The sequence below is a fragment of the Schizosaccharomyces pombe genome (assembly GCF_000002945.2).
Source record: "Schizosaccharomyces pombe strain 972h- genome assembly, chromosome: I".
Classification (NCBI taxonomy): Eukaryota; Fungi; Ascomycota; class Schizosaccharomycetes; order Schizosaccharomycetales; family Schizosaccharomycetaceae; genus Schizosaccharomyces; species Schizosaccharomyces pombe.
Window position 1 is genome coordinate 5,288,183 of NC_003424.3, and position 17,515 is coordinate 5,305,697.

Consider the following 17,515-nt stretch of genomic DNA (forward strand, 5'->3'; position numbering starts at 1 on the left):
TGACGTAAAACATAATACAAATAGTGAGTGATAATAAAATCTCCACGGCTCTAGCTAAGAATAGTATTAGCAATTGACAAGTAGCCATGGCTTCTTAGTTTATTATTATTAATATTCATAATATTGTATAAAATTTAATTTGTTTTTTTATAAAAAAAAAGATTCAGAATCCTGAAATTGCTACAGTCACCTGGCCCATATCGAAAAAGATGAGGGAATTACAGGGAGACGATTCTTCAAGAAAGTCTCCTCCGAGTGATTCGGTTGTAAAAAATTCTTCGCCTATTGATTATGAACATTCATTGAAATCTCTTCAAGATGAACGTACCTTGAATTACCCCAATAAGCAATTTAATTCTGAAAACCCATCTTCATACTATAATATGGATGATAGCGGGGAATTATGCAACTTTGAATTGGAGAAAGACAGTCTTGAATCAATGATCCATGAATCGTCCACTGCTCTAAGCGCTCAATCAAACACTGCACAAGACGGTGATCAACTAGCTTCATCGTCAACAATCTCTAAAGATCACTCAGAAACGTTGGACAATAAGCTAAACGATTCTAAGATATTAATTAAAAAAGCTTCTAACTCCTTTGCAAATTTTTCAGAAAGTGTAAGGTCTAGTACCATTGTTGCATATTCTCAAACACCGACACAAAGGTTGCAAGGTTTAACTTCCATATCATCTTCTTCTTTTGACGATGGTAGTTATGGATCTCGTCGAATATCTTTTAACTCTCAGGGTGTTTCTGGTCGGTTGCGAAGAAATATGGATTCCACGGTCATCATCCCTTCCGAAGATGAAGACTTGCAGTTACCATCGAATTCTAACAGCAATGTGGAATACGGCCCTTTTGATAGTACTACGTTTGATAGACAATTATCAATTGAAGTTAATCAACCAGTGGGTGCTATGTCTTTATCTCCTTGTGGTAGAGATATAGCTTTAGCTTCACGTTATGGTTTACTAGTCTTAGATCTTGATAATCCTTATAATCCACCAAGAATGCTAAGACATTCTACTCCTTGGGAAGTTGCTGATACTCAGTGGAATGTTCATGCCGCAAGAGACCAATGGGTGGTTTCTACATCAAGTCAAAAAACGATAGTATGGAACCTTGCACTACCAAATGATCGTGCTATAGAATTTATGTTACATGGACACACCCGCGCCGTCACAGATATGAACTGGCATCGGCAAAATCCTGATGTTCTTGCCACTTGTTCAATTGATTCCTCTGTTCACTGTTGGGATTTGCGTAGTCCTCGATTTCCTGTTAACTCCTTTTACGATTGGCATAACGGAGCTACTCAGGTAAAATGGAATTATAAAAATCCCCACATACTTGCTTCTAGCCATGGACGTTTAGTAAGGATTTGGGACGATCGTTATGGATCCGCCCCACTTCATACAATTAAAACTTCCGAAAATATTACTAAAATTAATGGTCTTGAATTCAATAGAGCATGTGAAACTCGCCTATTAACTTGTGCTATGGATCGAACAGTTAAGTTTTGGAACTATGAAAAGTCAACAGAGGAGCCTGAGCATTTAATTACCACTGATTCTCCAGTATGGAAAGCAAGGTTTACTCCATTCGGGGACGGAGTTATTTTGATGCCTCAGAGAGGAGACAATTCCGTACACATGTACGATTGTCGTAATTTAGACAAAGAAGGCCCCCGTGCTGTACATAGATTTGCCGGTCATACCGATCAAGTTAAAGAATTTCTTTGGAGGTGTCGAGGCGAAGATGTATTTGATAGAGATTTAAGAGATTTTCAATTGATCACTTGGTCCAAGGATCACCATGTTCGTTTATGGCCTATTGGTAACGATATACTCAATTCAATGGGACACGATCGAACAAAACCTGTTCCTTTTAAATTAACACGGTTAGGCGCGAAATATCGTACTTATTCTCGTGAGCCGCTTAAGCAATCATTAATTAACACTGAGTGTGATTCCTCTGATGCTATGAACTCGTTCGATTCTAATTTTGGTGCAGAACGTGCTAATACATCTGACTTATCCAGGGGATTTGTCGCTTTTGCTAACCGTAAGAAATCTAAATACAATCTTCCTGGCTCTTCAGGATTTATGACTCGATCCACTAAATCAACTAATCCCATGACTCCATTAAATTGGCTACGGGGAATTTCTATGGGTCGGTTAGGTAATGCTGATTGGGAAGTTCCTCAAAACCTTGGAGAAGAACTTTCTTGGATTGGGCAGAAGTATTCCAACGTTAGCTTTGAGAAAATTGATGTAGCGGAAAGGACTTGCACAATATCTTTAAATGCTCCCATTCTTCCTGATGACGGTTATGCTTATATTAGGTTGCATGTGTATTTTCCAAATAATTATCCTATATCTGCAACTCCAGTGTTTCAACTAGAAAGATCAAGCGCCTTTAATGATGAGCAATTTAATTATGTTTTTAATACATTAACATCAATTTCAGACCAATGTATTTCTTCCCATAAATATTGCATGGATGCATGCCTATCTTATCTGTCCGGCAATCTAAGTGTCGATGAAATATGGAAGCTAGGCTTTCAAAAAGATAATTCTGATTCATCTTCTGAGTCCTCTGCCGATATTTTCCAAGATGTTTTTCCTTCTATGCCCGATTTTCGAGGTGGAGATCGCGGCCTCTCTCATAAGCATCAAAATATTCCTCTTCCTAAAACTTGTGCAGCTATATTTTGTGGTAATGATGAGTTGGTGTGCTTTTTCACAATCAAAGCCGATGAAAGTGCGGCACAGGCAACTGCCAACCGCGAAACCCACGGGCGCCAAAAGCTGTTTGAGTCATTTGGTGTTTTAGATAGTAGTAACAGCGTGGCAGATTCAGACTCAACAAATTACGATGACGAGAACTCTTTAAATAGAGGTGGCACATCTGAATCGGATAGTGAGTTTATTTGGGACGTTGATGAATCTAATTCAGGTTCAATTGTTTTCCCTAAATCCAAAACCAGCATAAACCTAAACAATATAAACTCTGCATCTGCATCTATTATGGGCTCCAGATTTGGGGCTGCTGACATCTTCATGAGTAAACGCCCGTCGACAAAAGGTTCTAATAGACCCTCAATTTTACTTTCTAAACCTTCTCATGATTTTCATGTTGTGAGGATTATTAGTATGAGCAAATATCTCCCAGTGAAAAGAGCATTGGCTGCTGAATATGTTGTTGATACTGGAGATAAAGTTACAGTATGCAACAAAAATGCTGAGGTATCTGCTAAGCATAATTATTATCGCCTGGCAAAAGTTTGGTTAATGTTAGGTAGACTTCTTGGTCATTTATCACGCACTGAAAACAAAGACCACATTAATGACGAGGAAGCATTTCCATGGCTTAAGAGCCCTTTAGCAAAGTGGGTGGTTAATTCTTTACTGGATTATTATGCTTCTCAATGCAATACCCAAATGCTAGCTATGCTTGCTTGTGTTTTGGACATTCCTAATCCTAAGAAACAGTCAGGTAATACGTCTGCTGATCAAGTTCTTTTCAATCAACCTAAACAAGTTACCGAAAAACTAGGTGTGCAGCTCAACCTCCCAAAGACCAAAATATTAGAAAAGGTATCTAGCCATTCATTAGCACAGATTACAGCATTACGAGAAAAAGAACCAAAGGATGCAGATTCTACATATTCTAAAGAAAAGATTTTTTCCGCAACCAGTACGGTACATTTACAGCTGATGGATTATGATAAACAAAACAACGACTTTGTTGATGCACAAGAAATTGCATATACCAAGTTATTACAACAGAAATTCATACAATGGCGTGCCACGTATGCTGAACAGCTTGATTTATGGGGATTTTTCATACCAAAGTTAGAGATGCTAAAGTTTAACGCTCACGAATTTTCCTCACCAAGTGAAAAGACATTAGTAAATCATTGCAATAGCTGCAATTCCACGACTTCTAATACTCGTATCTGCGAGAAATGCTATAGCCTGGTACCCCGTATGTCTTGCACATTTTGTTGTTTGTCGATTCACGGTTTATGCATCGTATGCGGACTATGCCTTCATGTTATGCATGAAGATTGTTATAAGGAGTGGTTTTCTAACGGTGATTCTATATCACAGTCGTGTTCTAGCGGTTGTGGTTGCAAATGCCAATTTCAGCATATGTCTTTGGAAAAAGTTTAATGATTTTTACAATGTTGTCTATTAAGACATTTATGATTGCGTAAATTGCAAGTGTGATTTTATTTTATAAGTATACTGGGTTCAATTAACAATAATTTACAAATTTGATATTTAGATGCTGTAAAAGATATTCAAACGTTCCATTTAAATCACTTTAATCTCATTTAATAAGAGCAGAAAAAGCAAATAATTACCACTGGCAATATTGTTATTTATGAGTTGTTGTTATAATTTGGGTAAATGTGAAACGTTTGATCTTGTTTAGTGTAATAACCGAATTTTAACGAACTCCAAGTTCGTTATAAGGTATAAATGAAAGTTACTTGGAATTTAGGAAATTTAACCTAACTTGAACTTTACAATTTGTAACAAAGAAACACACATTTTCAAGTGTGTCAGTTTGTTTAAAAAATCGACAATTTACCTTCTAAATGATGGATGAAAGAAAGCTTTCAAACTTTCAAATAGATGGTGAGAAAGCGTATACTGGAAGTTCACAGGGAAATAGCTATTTGGAAGACAGACAAAAAAGGCAAAATACTTTTACTAAAAGAAAAGCTGGAATTTTTAAAAAGGTAAAAATCCCTGGCAATTGTGAGATTTCAAGTTAGAGCGAAATTTAATTTTTAGTAATGTATTGTTTTTCTAATAATTATTAGGCAAATGAACTAGCTCTTTTGACCGGGAGCGAAGTAATGGTTTTGGTTGTTTCAGAAACAGGATTAGTGCATACATTTTCCACCCCAAAGCTTGAAAATGTTGTAAAATCACCTGAGGGCCAAAAGTTGATAACAGAAAGTCTCATCAATGCAACCACAGATCAAAATGGTATGTTTAAAATATTAATATTTTTTCTTTATCCTTACAAAAATTTCGACTCGAGTTTCTTTCAAGAATACTTCGATTGTTCAGCAATTTTGTTTACGAACGCGACACTGCGAAGTAATAAGTCGCGCTTTTACTGAATGACGTCAATTTGTTTACGTTTTTCTTGCTGCAATAATTAACAGATATTCTTTCAAAAAATAAAAAAAATAAAAAATCGTTTATTTTAGATATGCTCATTTTTATAAAAATAACTAAACTAATTACCATAGAATCTCAAGCGTCCCAAGCGAAACAGAGCTCAGCTCAGCTCAGCGATTCGGAATCGGGTTATCCTTTAGATCATGAAGAAATGAGAATATCTGAAGAAAATGGGCCTAGTCACATAGAGAATCTAAATTTTTTTTCTGATATTGACAATTTTTCGAAGACTTCTGCAGAAGAAATAGCCTCAAAGCTTTTTTCCTCAGTGTCTCCAACTCATGAAACATTACAATTTGACCATGGATTACAAAATTTGGAGGGTTTTCAAGCTAATGAACATCCAGAAATGTTTGCCGATCACTCAATTGATTTTTATAATTCAAATAATGTTGATATACCTGCTTTATCAATGCTGACTTCTCAAACTAGTAGTTCAAGTACGCTTAATTTACCACCAGAACCGGCTTCCAGAGAAGTGAAAATTTTTCCAAAGCAAGGTAAAAGGATATTTTCTCCTTCTACAGGCATTGATTACGAAACTACTGGACAACATTCTGTAAATTCCCCACCCTCGACATATAAGCATCGGAGATCTTTAAATAAATCTTTTGCTACACGAAGCGAACCCCAAACTCCTCGGAAAAACAAAATCAGAGACTCCCTTCAATCATCTCCATTGAATTTTCCCCCGCGCGATCGACCACCGTTAATACCTATTAGTCGTATTGCTGTTCCATCCACCATTGAGACTGAGGAACGGCAGTATCGTGGTAATCAAAAAATAATAAATTTCTATGCCAAAATTTTTGAACCAAATAGTGGATTGGGAACAAGTTCAGAAGGAGCATCATCGTCTTTTCCAGATGTCGATCCTAACTTAGCACAGAATGGTGTTCCCTATTATTCATTACCTGATATAGATCACAATCAATTTGATCATTTACGGAGATAAATTCAATCTGACATACCATTGCGGTGAACCAGTATTTGTCACGAACTCCAAATTTTGTTGTACTAAGTTTGACTCAGTATCTGTGCAGAATTTTGATGCCATTCTGTATTGCCTATTTTTTAATTTAATTTATTACTCCTTATTTAATATCCCAAAATTCCAGCTATTCCCTTATAGAAAGTCATTTTTGTTATCTCCTTATCTACAAGACCATTTGATGTTTTCGCAAAAAATAGCTACCAAATTCCCTTTTAAATTCCAGCTATTAGCTGGTTCCTGATACTTACTCTTTATTAATTTACAATTCAACTTAGCGCTAATTTCACCCTAATTTTCATAATTTTTTCAATCCTAATTAATGCACTTTCCTTTATTTTATGCAGTATTGTGGCCTAAATTGTTTAATAGCTATGTGAAATTTGAAAGCATTTACTAAATAAGAAAAATAACTAGGACTAGCTACATTATATATTACTTTGTACAAGGACTTTTTATTATTGAATGCAAAGCTTAGTTTCGTTAGGAAACATTATTAGTTTAAGGATATCGCTATCTCTCCCAAATCTAGCTGCTCGTCCAAAATGCTGCAGTGGAAGGTACAATAGCTTGATGTACGACTTAAACCACGTCCCACTACCAAATCTTTATAGACTTTCCACATTACTAGTATTGCAAAATGTCGTTGTCGGATGAACAAGTGCAAGCAGAGATGCACAAAATGGTGAGCTTTATTAAGCAAGAAGCTCTTGAAAAGGCCAAAGAAATCCACACTCTGAGTGAAGAGGAGTTCCAAGTGGAAAAGGCCAAAATTGTTAGAGAACAATGCGATGCCATTGATCAAACTTACGATATGAAGCTCAAAAGAGCCTCCATGGCACAAAAAATTGCTAAATCTAATGTTTTGAACAAAAGTAGACTGGAGATTTTAAATAGCAAGCAGAAAGTTATTGATGACATATTTTCCCGGGTGGAGAAGAAACTTGATGGAATTGAGCAGAAGAAAGATGCCTATACTAAATTTATGGCCGATTTAATAGTTCAAGCTATGGAGTTGTTAGGTGAACCCGTGGGCATTGTTTATTCTCGTCAACGTGATGCTGAAATTGTGAAGGCTGCCATTCCTAAAGCTACTGAAGTCTTAAAGTCGAAGAACGGATCTATAGATTACGAACTTGACGCTGAGACCGATGATTTCCTTAATGACTCTGTGCTTGGAGGTGTCGTTTTAGTAGGTTTGGGTGGTAAAATTCGTGTTGATAACACTTTGCGTGCTCGCTTAGAGATTGTGAAGGAAGAAGCCCTTCCTGAAATTAGACGTCTTCTCTTCGGTGAAAATCCTAACCGAAAGTTCGATAATTAAATTTTGAGATATCGTCATTTGTTTCTTTCATGACATTAATTTCTTTTGCTTTATCTTATAATCTTTCTCAAGTTCATTTAAAGCATTTATCTATAACTTGTTTCAAATTTTTGCTTCATCCAAGTATTTAATGCTTCAGGCTAAATGATCGCAAGTTCGGCTTCCATTGTTTTCTTAAATGTGGATTGTGTATGATTTCTGCTGATTCTTATCATAAATTATTCCCATAGCTGCTTTCTATTAATCAAGTGGATACAATATCTTTCAATGGATGCTAAGTTTTGACTATCGTAAAAGATGGTAACTTCTTTCTTCTTTTCTGTCCATTTGTAATTCCAAGGGAATTATAATAAGTAACTTTCTTTTAAATTAAACTATGGATTTCTTAGTTAGAAAGTATTATACAATTTGTTGAATTTGCGCCAGCACTGAAATTAATATTAATAAATACACTGATTGTTTATCTTTTGTACGCTTGCCGTTTATTTTTCTTTTTTCCCTTCTTCACCTTTTTAGCTGAAAAGCTTTTGTTTTCTTTCATCGATAAGTTAGAAGTTTTATCCTTGAAATACCTGTCCTTTTGTTTATTATTATTGGGCAAGTCACTTTCAATAATCCTCTCCAATTCTGGTGCTGAGTTTGTATTTAAATAGTAAAGCACCATAAAAAGTCTATGTATGCAATCTTTAACTTCACATCTCGATAGTAGCAAATGGTCTGTTGAACCAGATATTGTTAAATCTATTTTTCGTAATTTTTCCAGTAAGCACTCTAAGCGCTCATTAGTTTTAAAATGCTTTTCATCCACCGCATATCCGAAGGTACGAATCTGGTACAATAAAGTTGTATAGTCATTATTACAGGAAGCGGAAATTTCATCTAGTCGTTGACATAAAGAAGAAAAGTCTGAATCATCATTTTTACTTTGTTTCCCAACAAATAATGTAAAAGCAATCTTCTTTCTGAATTTTTGGCAGGAACGAGACAAAGAAGATAGTATTGTAACCCAAACTCTAGGACTTTCAGACACCTTATGAATATTACTGATCAAAAAATCTGGATTCAATGATATTGGAAGTTCCATGAATTGAGAAAATTGCCATTTACAAAATGAGCCCACTTGATTGTCAATTAAGATTCGACATGCATCCTGAATCATTTCAAAGCGAACAGTGTCGTCGGAGAACCGATACAAAGTTCCACAGCATTTTAGGAAATTAATTACCTTAATTTTCAAATTGCTTTTTAAATTTTCTGAGGCTGACGTACGTTCCAACTGGATTGGTACCTGTCGTTTCGCTAAATCAATGCCAATCATATCTGCAGTAGTCTCAAAAATAAATCGTACAATTTGGTTGAGATTATTAGAGCTGCTTTTATAGCTATAAAAAATCTTTTCTAGGTTAGCAATCCATTCAGAGCATGTTGTGTCTCCTAAAGAGCGGAAAAATTGCAAGCTGCATATTGACAATGCAATATCTAAGGGGACCAATTTTGCCGATAATAAATCACCAAAAGTTGTTGGTATAATTCCTTCATTAAACTCCAAATCGTTATCTTTCAAGCATTCTGCTTTCAGGGTGTTCCAGTCTGGAACACGAGCTTTTGAATTGCTACAATATTCGTACCTAAGGTCGTCATCATAAATAGGGTTAGAACGTAGAACATTCAAAACATTTGATCCAACACTTTTTCCTATTAATTCATCAATTTCATCTCCCGTTTGAAAGGTTTGAGTGCTGTCATATTGCAATAAATTTTGTACTGCTAATTTTCTTCTTTTTGCAACCGAATCGTCAATTGTAGCAGTACTAGAAAGAAGATCAATATTCCATCTGTATGTAGATGAATTAGAAGAATCATTTTTCAAATACTGTTTTCGCGATTGGGCTCTTGCCGAAGGCACCAAAGAAGAGATATCAGGAAGCTCGTCCAACTCTTCAGAATCATCACTATCAAGTATGTGGTCAATTAATTTTGAAGAATTATCTAAATCAGGAAATTTTGAAATGTTATTAGACGCATTCATAGAACTATACCAGCAAAGACACTTTTGATGTGCTTTGGTAAAAGGGTGGATGGATATATAACAAAAATTATGAAATAGTAAATAGTGGAAAGTAAACGTTTATAATTTAATTATATAGCATTATAGTTTGACGACGATTGTTTTTTTGTTGTTTATAGTCTCATTTCATCCAATTTGAGCATTCCAAGCAAATAATATTAAACATCGAGTAAATTATTGATTTTCTTATTAAATGAATAATTTGTTAGTTTATAGCATTTCAACTGCTATTACCGGAGAAATCATAAACATATCCAAGCTGGCTTCGTTGATGTTTACATATGACTTTTCTTAAGCGAACATTCAAAAAAAAAGAATAGAAAAAACCTGTCATAAGCTTTTGTTAACAATTAATGATTTTTACTAATTCTGAGTTAAAGTTATTGGAAACCTTAGAAGAAAGAACACCTAAAACCAATTTAGGCACGTTTTCATTCAAAGAAATCTTTACAAATTACATTAAAACCAAAGAAGCCAAGTAAGGGAGTCAAACGAGTCAAACACAACTCCTAAAGAACAATGGCGACATTCAAACAGGCATTTAATGAAACAATTGCTGAGCAAGTATTATAATACTTGGCCTTATATAAGAAACGTCAAAACTTTTCTCTACACTTTAAATATTTTTGTTTTTGAAAGTAAAAGTATAGCAGATCGATTAAGTCCTTGGAGAGAACATAAGTGCGTTTAAATCATTTTATTCACTATCATCAATACAGTTGTTTACAACCTATAAAAGTATCCCACATATAGCTTGTTCTTCATACTACCGGCTTCGTAAAGGTTCGAGTTACCCCCACATAGACATTCGCAAATACTCTGGGCCTAGTCCTACGAAGTGAATGTGAACGTGAACTAGATTACGACTACAACTAGAAACTAGCGCTATGTGGGGGCCGTACAATGATGATTTATTAAACAATTATACTTCTCTTTTTTACTGACTTCTGTCATGGTTTTAGGAATCATTTAAAGTCGTTTAGTAGAAATTATTCTTTCTTTTTGATAGACACAAAAAAATACTTCGGTGAGAAGTTTAAAAGCGAATAAACGCAAAAAATCAATATGTCTTTTAAAGAAGTATCTACAGAAAATGGTGTTCTAACACCCTTGATCACAATAAAAGAAAAAGCGTACATGATTATTGAGGGACTCAATGAGGAAGAGATAGAGCTGTTAAATACTAGGTTGCCAAAGCTAAGTAAGAAAGCGCTGGCTAGAAACCGATACTCCAACATAGTCCCTTATGAAAATACTCGTGTTCGTTTAGATCCAATGTGGAAAGAAGCATGTGATTACATTAATGCTTCCATAGTAAAAATCCCTTCTGGGAAAACATTTATCGCTACTCAGGTTAGGAATAAAAAGAAATTGCGGGATTGTAAACGGCTTTGGCCTTTTTTCTTTTCATCATTTTTTGTAACATAATTACTAACTTAGTCTTCTTTATTTATATAGGGTCCAACGTCGAACAGTATTGATGTTTTTTGGAAGATGGTCTGGCAATCTGTGCCAAAATCAGGCATCATCGTTATGCTTACCAAATTGAGGGAACGCCATCGTCTGAAATGTGATATCTATTGGCCAGTGGAACTGTTTGAGACACTTAATATCGGTGATTTAAGCGTTATTTTGGTAAAAGTTTATACTTTGACATCATTAAATGAAGTTCAAGTTCGTGAATTTGAGCTGAACAAGGACGGGGTCAAGAAAAAAATTTTGCATTTTTACTATAACGGTTGGCCTGACTTTGGTGCACCACATACCTTCTCACTACTATCACTGACTCGCTATATAAAAAGTCTCTCATATTCTCCGGACTTTGAAACAGCACCCATTATAGTCCATTGTTCAGCGGGTTGTGGCAGAACGGGAACTTTCATGGCGTTATTTGAGATTTTATCTCAAACAGATGACTCTACTTCAACTTCGAAATTTGAGGTGGATAATATCGCAAATATAGTTTCCAGTCTTCGGTCACAAAGAATGCAATCTGTTCAATCGGTCGATCAGCTTGTTTTTCTTTATACAGTATCTCAAGAGCTGCTTCAAGGGAAGGAATTTCTTCTTCCTCAGTTATAGCCTTTGGTTTAGAGTTTGCTGATAGTCGATTCGATGTTAAAAACTCGTCTCATGAATTTTCGAATTAACATTATATTATTTATAAGAGGATCTTCTTTTTTTTATTCAAAATTTATTTTATTTGTCTAGCACGTTTTATTTCTTTGATATCCAGTTTTTGGACCGCTAATGATTAAAAATGATTTCAATTACTTTATATGGCACTATTTCTTTAGAGACCTATAAAATGATCAATAAAACGTAAATATGAATACTATTTTTATTTTTTATCTTATCGAAGGTTCAAAAGTCATCTATTGTTATAATTCGTAATGACAAACACAACTATCTCCAAAATATTATAGGTCGTCAATGTTTGTAGCAGTTCATCCTTTGTGATTCATTTATAGATTTTTTATACAAGGCGCTTTTAATTTATTAAAGAATTTACAATAATTTGCTGCATGGAATAAAATTGACAAAGAAGTAACCACGAATTTAAATGTTCATCGCAAAAAAGTTGAATGAACGCTTTGGCAATTCTTTTAATTTTCTTGACCACGTACCATTTGACGTGCAAACTATTAGTACTTTGGCATATAGTGAAGCTGGGTATCTGTGGTTATTGATATTAATACTGTTTAGTACATATAAAAACCTTGTCAAGTATGAAATTCAACTTTCCCATTTATTCCATTACATATCATATAAATTGCTATAAAAATAATAAACAAACAATAAACTTCGTTTAAGGTACTGAATTAAAAGTGCTATTCGGTAAGTTTAGTCGCTTGTTGGTCGATACTACGATCCGCTAAGCCCAACAAGGCTGGTTCAGAGGAAGTAGCTTCTTTAACCGTACTACCCACTACTTCTATTACAGACAGTCGTTTTCACTGTTTTTTTCCATAAAGTTGTTGATTGAATGCAATTATTAAATTCAAAAAAATGATGCTCCCATCCTATTTACATTTTGCTATACGCAAAAAGGTCTTGGCGATATTCATAGTGTAAGTAAATCAGGAAGTGCAGCTTGCAAGATTAAAATCATTCTTTACGATTCACATCTCTCTAACCAATTTTCACTTTAGTTTGCTTATCATTTCTGCTTACCTGTAAGTAAACTCCGCACATGTAACTAGTTTCGTTTTTAAATCATTCGTATTCGTAACGCTTTGCTCCTTATTATTACTTTATCGAAATTCAGCCTTTTAAAGGATTTATTTTTTTTGAAAACAATTATATTGATAAATGATTATGTTACTAAACACATTGTATTTAGAGGGTTTGCTCCTGCTTTACCGGTTCCTATAAACGACAAAGTTTGTCACTTTTTTGTCTTCTTCTTGTTAACTCTTGTGTTCTACTGGGTCTTTGATTTATCTCGTCGTCGAGCAACTCAACTTACTATACTAGTATGCGGCGTTTTCGGAGGCCTTGGTTCTGAATTTGTTCAAAGCTTTCTAACTGTATGTACCTATACTTTTTTTGAGAGTCTGCTAACTTCTCTATATAGTATCGCACATTCGATCTTTTTGACATTGTTGTAAGTATTTAATGTTTTCCGCTGCAGCAAAGCACGATGGAAGTGATTTTTTGGTAATTTTGCTAATGCTATGCCAGGCAAACCTTTTAGGATGTTCCCTTGCTCTTTTACTAAACATACTTTATCATAAAAGACGTTTAGAGAAAATTCGTTTACAGCGCTATGGCCATGTCCCAACCATAGCAGACGATCTGGAAATGCAAGCTTCAGCTGCTGAGGAAGAGGAGGAGGGTGAAGAAGATGTTTCCAAATCTACTCCCTAATTTTTTAACAATGCATCCTAATATTATACCGTCTAATTATTTCTTCTTTGATTTTGCTTGTTATTGGAAACGTTGTTGTAGCTCGAAAATGTTTGTTGAACTGACTTTTAAAATAAATGTTACTTTTATACTTTTTATATCTGGATACAGCATATGGCACTACTATATCACAGACGTTTTATAATGCATAAAAGCTTAGTTTATTGTTTAACAGAATACTCTTTTAGCAAAAGCTTGCAGCAAGTATTAACAAAGAAATAAGAGTATATTAAGCATCTCATATATCGAATGACAATTAATAATGAAAATTTGATAAATATATTGTAGATACGAATTCAGTTGTTTGCAATAGTATTAGTGATATTACGAGATTTCCTTTATAGTAAGGCCTACAGCATTATTAGTAAAAGAAACTACTAGTCGTTAAGTAGTTACCTTCATAGTTTTGTTCTAGTCTAAATATAGTTCATAGTTACTTGTAGTTCAATGAATACAAGGGCTCGATTAAACGATAATTAAAGTTATACAAACCTATAAATTTGTTTTCAAAAGTGCACATAAATAACTAGATGATAATAAACAACGTTGAAACTTATTACTGCAATAAAATTTTACTCTTTAATGAGAATATTAATGGTTTATTCAAGAAAAATGCTTATCTAAATAAACATGAGACCACAACGGAATTCGATTATAAAATTGTACAAAACTTAAGTAATGCAAAATAGAAGGATCTCCGCCTTGGTTCTGTAGATTGCAAATAAAAGTGGCTATACAATAAGTCATGAAAGGGAATCAACCGGTTAAAGGAATCAATACGTGACGAGATAAATAACTCTGAAATTTCATAGTGTGTAAAAATACACTATAAACTTAAGGGTACTAGAAAGCAGTCGAAACTCTACTTCATAACGTTCAGCCCCAATTTAAGAGTTTTGTGCTTGACTTTTATACTTTTCCAAGACGCTAATGTAAACCCGAAGTCTCACCAAGTTTAGTTGTAAGTAGTCAGATTTGTATTTCCAATTTTCAACAGCTCTTCGAAAAGTACTTTTGGGTTGGGAAGAAAGTACAACCAGCATTTCCTTATGCAAATTTTGATGTTCGTCGTTCGTTTTCTTTAAAAGTTTCATAAAGTTGTTAAATGCAGAAAGCTGTTCGCCCAAAGATAATGAGCTAGGAATTGTATTAACAGGCTGCGGTTGCCACTTGTGCACAATAATCTTATCAGTTTTAGTTTTAAGAAGTTGAGCATTAGATTTCTGCGCTCTCTGGCCTGTACATCTAGCCCAGCCATAATCAACATTTGTAACACCTCCAAGCAAAGGAACTTTGGACGATCTAGCAGCCCAATAGTTTAACGCATCTATCCAACCTTGTGCATCCTTAGGACTGGGACCAGCAAATCTCAATTTCAATTGAGAAGAAGTTTCTAAATCGAAGTACAAAGAATTAGTTGATTTTAAAACAACCGCATCTTCACTACTGGGAAACGGTTTTGCTAAGGAGGCAATGATTGTTGTTTTGATAACCGGTTTACCAACTTTCGAGATATCTAGGTCTTTAGGATCATAAGAGAGGTTTGGTGTATTTAGATTGTACAATGTGAAGACATCTCTCTGCAAAACAGCAAGTACCGTAGACCAAACCTCCTTTTTCCGAAATTTGTGAGACTCTTTACTTTGGAATTTGAGTATTCCCTGTTTAATGTAAGGGTGGACATAAAATGGACTCACAACATTTGGGTGTTTGTGATTATATATGACGCTAGGTAAGTCAGTAGCCAAAGGCCGATCGTTCTGGTAACTTAAAGCCGAACGAGACCTAATTTCCTTTGTATTAACAGTGCCTTGAAGATCTCTAGATTTGTCAATTGAAACAGCGTTCTCGTTTTGTCTATTAATATACATTGCTGTTGAAGGCCGCACCATAGATTTCTCAAGTTCGTCAGTACCCATGGGCAGCTTCTTAATTTCGCTCACACTATGAAAATGCCGGGTTTGATTTGCAGTAGAAGAAGGATTATTAATTTTGTTAGTATCGTTGAAATCGAAGTTCATATCCAGATATCTATCAGGCTGCAAGATCATAGAGACTTTAATGGAATGGTACATTTCTTTCAAAGCAGACATCCAATAACTTGAAAAAGCTTCCTCAAGTACTTTCGAGCTCAAGCTACGTTTATGAAGCTTCTTTAATTCCGCACTTTTTCCCGGAGATAAGTTGCCATGTAGGGAATGGATGGCTGGCGAGTTACAGGATTCATTGGATGCAAATGATTTGTAGGACGATAAAAAAAAAGCATTTTTCTTTTCCTCATTTCCGTCAAAAGAGTCATTGAGAGCTTGTTTTATACTACGATACGTATTCTCAACAAATTGGTTTCTCGACATTCTTTCAGAGGCTGACAATTCAGCAATATGTAAATCCGTATTTAAAAGTAATAAGGAAAATGCAATAGAATGAACAATCTGTGGATTACAGAAAAGCCCCTTGGGATTAGTTCGACACCACTGATTGGAAAATTCACCAAGAAAATGATCTAATTCTTGGGTTTCACCATGCACGTATAAATTTCCACAAATCATTCTCAATGATTGAAGAATGTCTGTATTTTCAAAATCGTAAAGTGAAATGTAGTGTTTCAAAACAGCTTTGTTGTATGGTTTATCTGTGACAAGCCACGATAACGCTTTATCATTTGAGACGATATGTTGTGAACCTTCCCAAATATCGATGGCAGCCATTTTGGCTGAACTATCGTCAACTTTGAAAGAATCTGATGATACCCTAGATTGATCAATTCCTCCGTTGGAAAGAGCTAAGGTTTTTCTCGTAGTTTCTGATGTACTTTTAGGAATAGAAAGACTAGATTGACGATTAATACTTCTCCTATCTCTCAAATAATTAGACGAATCTCTCAAAGGAGTTCTGGAATTTCCATAAGGACTAACTTTCGGGTCCACCATTAAATTACGAGATTCCCCACTGACAGTACGATACGCAGTGCTGAGATTTTTAGCGGATTTGTTTTGTGAATCTCTAGATTTTACTGGTGAAAGTTCAATTTGACTATTCAAACCTTCATAAGTAGATACTTCCTCCTTACAAGTATAAAAATCATCTTGGTCAGCAGAAATTGATTTTGTGGTTACTAAAGGTGGTGCAGGAGTAGTCTTAGACATAGCATTATTAGAAGTCGAGATACTTAAACTGGAAAGTATAGTTTCAGCACTAAAAGAAGGTCCTAAGGGGATATCATCAAAAAATGAAAGTGAAGTTGAGGGTCTAACAGGTAATTGCGATGGAGTAGGAGTAGAAGAAGTGATACTAGACATAGATGTCATACCAAAATCTCGTCTCATATCTTTATTTAAGCGAGTCCTGCTAGAATTGCTGGTCCCAGTTAATTGAGAAGTAGAAGAAGAGAATCCCATTACAGATTGAGAGCGAGGATGACTAGGCAAATCATTGGTTGACATAGAAGCCTTCGATTTATCTTTACCAAACAATTTTACACGCATTGAAGGCCTTCTCCCAATTGTCTGAGTATCATTTTCTTTGATAGAAGTCAGAGGGTGACGACTCGATGATTCGTTTTTGAACCAAGTGGAAGGAAAAAGACGCTGTAAAAATGGTTTTGAAGAACGAGTTGAAGTTTTTGACCTTTGTGAAAGAGAAGAAGGGCTCCTTTTGTCATTCGACGGAGTGGAATTCCCATTTTTAAGGTACGCATTGGAAGCGTTTCTGCTCATGGCATTAGCCTAAAAGTATAGCATGCACCGAGCAACTGCAGAGAGATTTTACTAATGGGGCTGAAAAAAAAATAAAGAATGAATAAGCAGTTAAAAGATAGTGAATATTAAAAGAACGTGCAGATTAGACTTGATTCAAGTCAGGGAATATCTTCGATAAACCTGCAATTTACAAAAGCAAAAAAGATAATATATGCCTAATTATTCAAAAAAGTCTTCTCTGTTTGAGAGAAACGAACTTAAATCCTGGAGTAGTCAACCCCAGGTGTTAACGGGATAAGCAAAAGCAACGCTGCTCCT

At 35.0% G+C, this 17,515-nt stretch overlaps 7 protein-coding genes and 10 long non-coding RNA genes across 17 annotated transcripts; 7 read left to right on the forward strand and 10 right to left on the reverse strand.

The window, feature by feature from the left end:
- The first annotated feature begins 65 nt into the window (after positions 1 to 65).
- On the forward strand, positions 66 to 4,376 carry sea3 (SEA complex subunit Sea3). Its single transcript, NM_001020361.3, has one exon. The coding sequence runs from the start codon at positions 210 to 212 to the stop codon at positions 4,179 to 4,181; it is 3,972 nt and encodes a 1,323-aa protein (NP_594930.1). The 5' UTR covers positions 66 to 209; the 3' UTR covers positions 4,182 to 4,376.
- On the reverse strand, positions 168 to 1,110 carry SPOM_SPNCRNA.4382. Its single transcript, NR_193743.1, has one exon. It is a non-coding gene; the product is annotated as a non-coding RNA (long non-coding RNA).
- On the reverse strand, positions 1,604 to 2,054 carry SPOM_SPNCRNA.4383. The gene has a single exon (NR_193744.1). It is a non-coding gene; the product is annotated as a non-coding RNA (long non-coding RNA).
- Positions 2,533 to 2,953, reverse strand: SPOM_SPNCRNA.4384. The gene has a single exon (NR_193745.1). It is a non-coding gene; the product is annotated as a non-coding RNA (long non-coding RNA).
- SPOM_SPNCRNA.1067 lies at positions 4,302 to 5,086 on the reverse strand. The gene has a single exon (NR_149912.1). It is a non-coding gene; the product is annotated as a non-coding RNA (long non-coding RNA).
- On the forward strand, positions 4,523 to 6,569 carry map1 (DNA-binding transcription factor, MADS-box Map1). Its single transcript, NM_001020362.3, has 3 exons — positions 4,523 to 4,756; positions 4,841 to 5,009; positions 5,279 to 6,569. The coding sequence occupies exons 1-3, from the start codon at positions 4,613 to 4,615 to the stop codon at positions 6,160 to 6,162; spliced, it is 1,197 nt and encodes a 398-aa protein (NP_594931.1). The 5' UTR covers positions 4,523 to 4,612; the 3' UTR covers positions 6,163 to 6,569.
- SPOM_SPNCRNA.4385 lies at positions 5,261 to 6,580 on the reverse strand. Its single transcript, NR_193746.1, has one exon. It is a non-coding gene; the product is annotated as a non-coding RNA (long non-coding RNA).
- A 214-nt stretch (positions 6,581 to 6,794) lies between these two features.
- vma4 (V-type ATPase V1 subunit E) lies at positions 6,795 to 8,202 on the forward strand. The gene has a single exon (NM_001020363.3). The coding sequence runs from the start codon at positions 6,839 to 6,841 to the stop codon at positions 7,520 to 7,522; it is 684 nt and encodes a 227-aa protein (NP_594932.1). The 5' UTR covers positions 6,795 to 6,838; the 3' UTR covers positions 7,523 to 8,202.
- nse6 (Smc5-6 complex non-SMC subunit Nse6) lies at positions 7,867 to 9,598 on the reverse strand. Its single transcript, NM_001020364.3, has one exon. The coding sequence runs from the start codon at positions 9,549 to 9,551 to the stop codon at positions 7,983 to 7,985; it is 1,569 nt and encodes a 522-aa protein (NP_594933.1). The 5' UTR covers positions 9,552 to 9,598; the 3' UTR covers positions 7,867 to 7,982.
- On the forward strand, positions 8,331 to 9,645 carry SPOM_SPNCRNA.4386. Its single transcript, NR_193747.1, has one exon. It is a non-coding gene; the product is annotated as a non-coding RNA (long non-coding RNA).
- Positions 9,646 to 10,014: 369 nt separating this feature from the next.
- Positions 10,015 to 10,393, reverse strand: SPOM_SPNCRNA.4387. Its single transcript, NR_193748.1, has one exon. It is a non-coding gene; the product is annotated as a non-coding RNA (long non-coding RNA).
- A 139-nt stretch (positions 10,394 to 10,532) lies between these two features.
- On the forward strand, positions 10,533 to 12,007 carry pyp3 (protein tyrosine phosphatase Pyp3). The gene is made up of 2 exons (NM_001020365.3): positions 10,533 to 10,943; positions 11,049 to 12,007. The coding sequence occupies exons 1-2, from the start codon at positions 10,656 to 10,658 to the stop codon at positions 11,670 to 11,672; spliced, it is 912 nt and encodes a 303-aa protein (NP_594934.1). The 5' UTR covers positions 10,533 to 10,655; the 3' UTR covers positions 11,673 to 12,007.
- On the reverse strand, positions 10,636 to 11,676 carry SPOM_SPNCRNA.4388. The gene has a single exon (NR_193749.1). It is a non-coding gene; the product is annotated as a non-coding RNA (long non-coding RNA).
- On the reverse strand, positions 11,924 to 13,527 carry SPOM_SPNCRNA.4389. Its single transcript, NR_193750.1, has one exon. It is a non-coding gene; the product is annotated as a non-coding RNA (long non-coding RNA).
- On the forward strand, positions 12,512 to 13,774 carry SPOM_SPAC11E3.10 (ER or Golgi multispanning membrane VanZ-like family protein). The gene is made up of 5 exons (NM_001020366.3): positions 12,512 to 12,661; positions 12,743 to 12,766; positions 12,934 to 13,120; positions 13,168 to 13,197; positions 13,275 to 13,774. Exons 1-5 carry the CDS (start codon positions 12,600 to 12,602, stop codon positions 13,458 to 13,460), a joined length of 489 nt encoding a protein of 162 aa, NP_594935.1. The 5' UTR covers positions 12,512 to 12,599; the 3' UTR covers positions 13,461 to 13,774.
- A 263-nt stretch (positions 13,775 to 14,037) lies between these two features.
- On the reverse strand, positions 14,038 to 17,485 carry syt22 (guanyl-nucleotide exchange factor). Its single transcript, NM_001020367.3, has one exon. It carries the CDS (start codon positions 17,213 to 17,215, stop codon positions 14,387 to 14,389), a length of 2,829 nt encoding a protein of 942 aa, NP_594936.1. The 5' UTR covers positions 17,216 to 17,485; the 3' UTR covers positions 14,038 to 14,386.
- On the forward strand, positions 15,464 to 15,744 carry SPOM_SPNCRNA.4390. Its single transcript, NR_193751.1, has one exon. It is a non-coding gene; the product is annotated as a non-coding RNA (long non-coding RNA).
- Positions 17,486 to 17,515: the final 30 nt, after the last annotated feature.

Coding starts and splice junctions, on each gene's coding strand:
- sea3 (NM_001020361.3), top strand. CDS start 210: ATGAGGGAATTACAGGGAGACGATTCTTCAAGAAAGTCTCCTCCGAGT.
- vma4 (NM_001020363.3), top strand. CDS start 6,839: ATGTCGTTGTCGGATGAACAAGTGCAAGCAGAGATGCACAAAATGGTG.
- pyp3 (NM_001020365.3), top strand. CDS start 10,656: ATGTCTTTTAAAGAAGTATCTACAGAAAATGGTGTTCTAACACCCTTG. Junction 10,944..11,048: donor AAACATTTATCGCTACTCAG/GTTAGGAATAAA, acceptor TTATTTATATAG/GGTCCAACGTCGAACAGTAT.
- nse6 (NM_001020364.3), bottom strand. CDS start 9,551: ATGAATGCGTCTAATAACATTTCAAAATTTCCTGATTTAGATAATTCT.
- syt22 (NM_001020367.3), bottom strand. CDS start 17,215: ATGAGCAGAAACGCTTCCAATGCGTACCTTAAAAATGGGAATTCCACT.
- SPOM_SPAC11E3.10 (NM_001020366.3), top strand. CDS start 12,600: ATGATGCTCCCATCCTATTTACATTTTGCTATACGCAAAAAGGTCTTG. Junction 12,662..12,742: donor GTCTTGGCGATATTCATAGT/GTAAGTAAATCA, acceptor TTTTCACTTTAG/TTTGCTTATCATTTCTGCTT. Junction 12,767..12,933: donor CTTATCATTTCTGCTTACCT/GTAAGTAAACTC, acceptor CATTGTATTTAG/AGGGTTTGCTCCTGCTTTAC.
- map1 (NM_001020362.3), top strand. CDS start 4,613: ATGATGGATGAAAGAAAGCTTTCAAACTTTCAAATAGATGGTGAGAAA. Junction 4,757..4,840: donor AAGCTGGAATTTTTAAAAAG/GTAAAAATCCCT, acceptor AATAATTATTAG/GCAAATGAACTAGCTCTTTT. Junction 5,010..5,278: donor TGCAACCACAGATCAAAATG/GTATGTTTAAAA, acceptor TAATTACCATAG/AATCTCAAGCGTCCCAAGCG.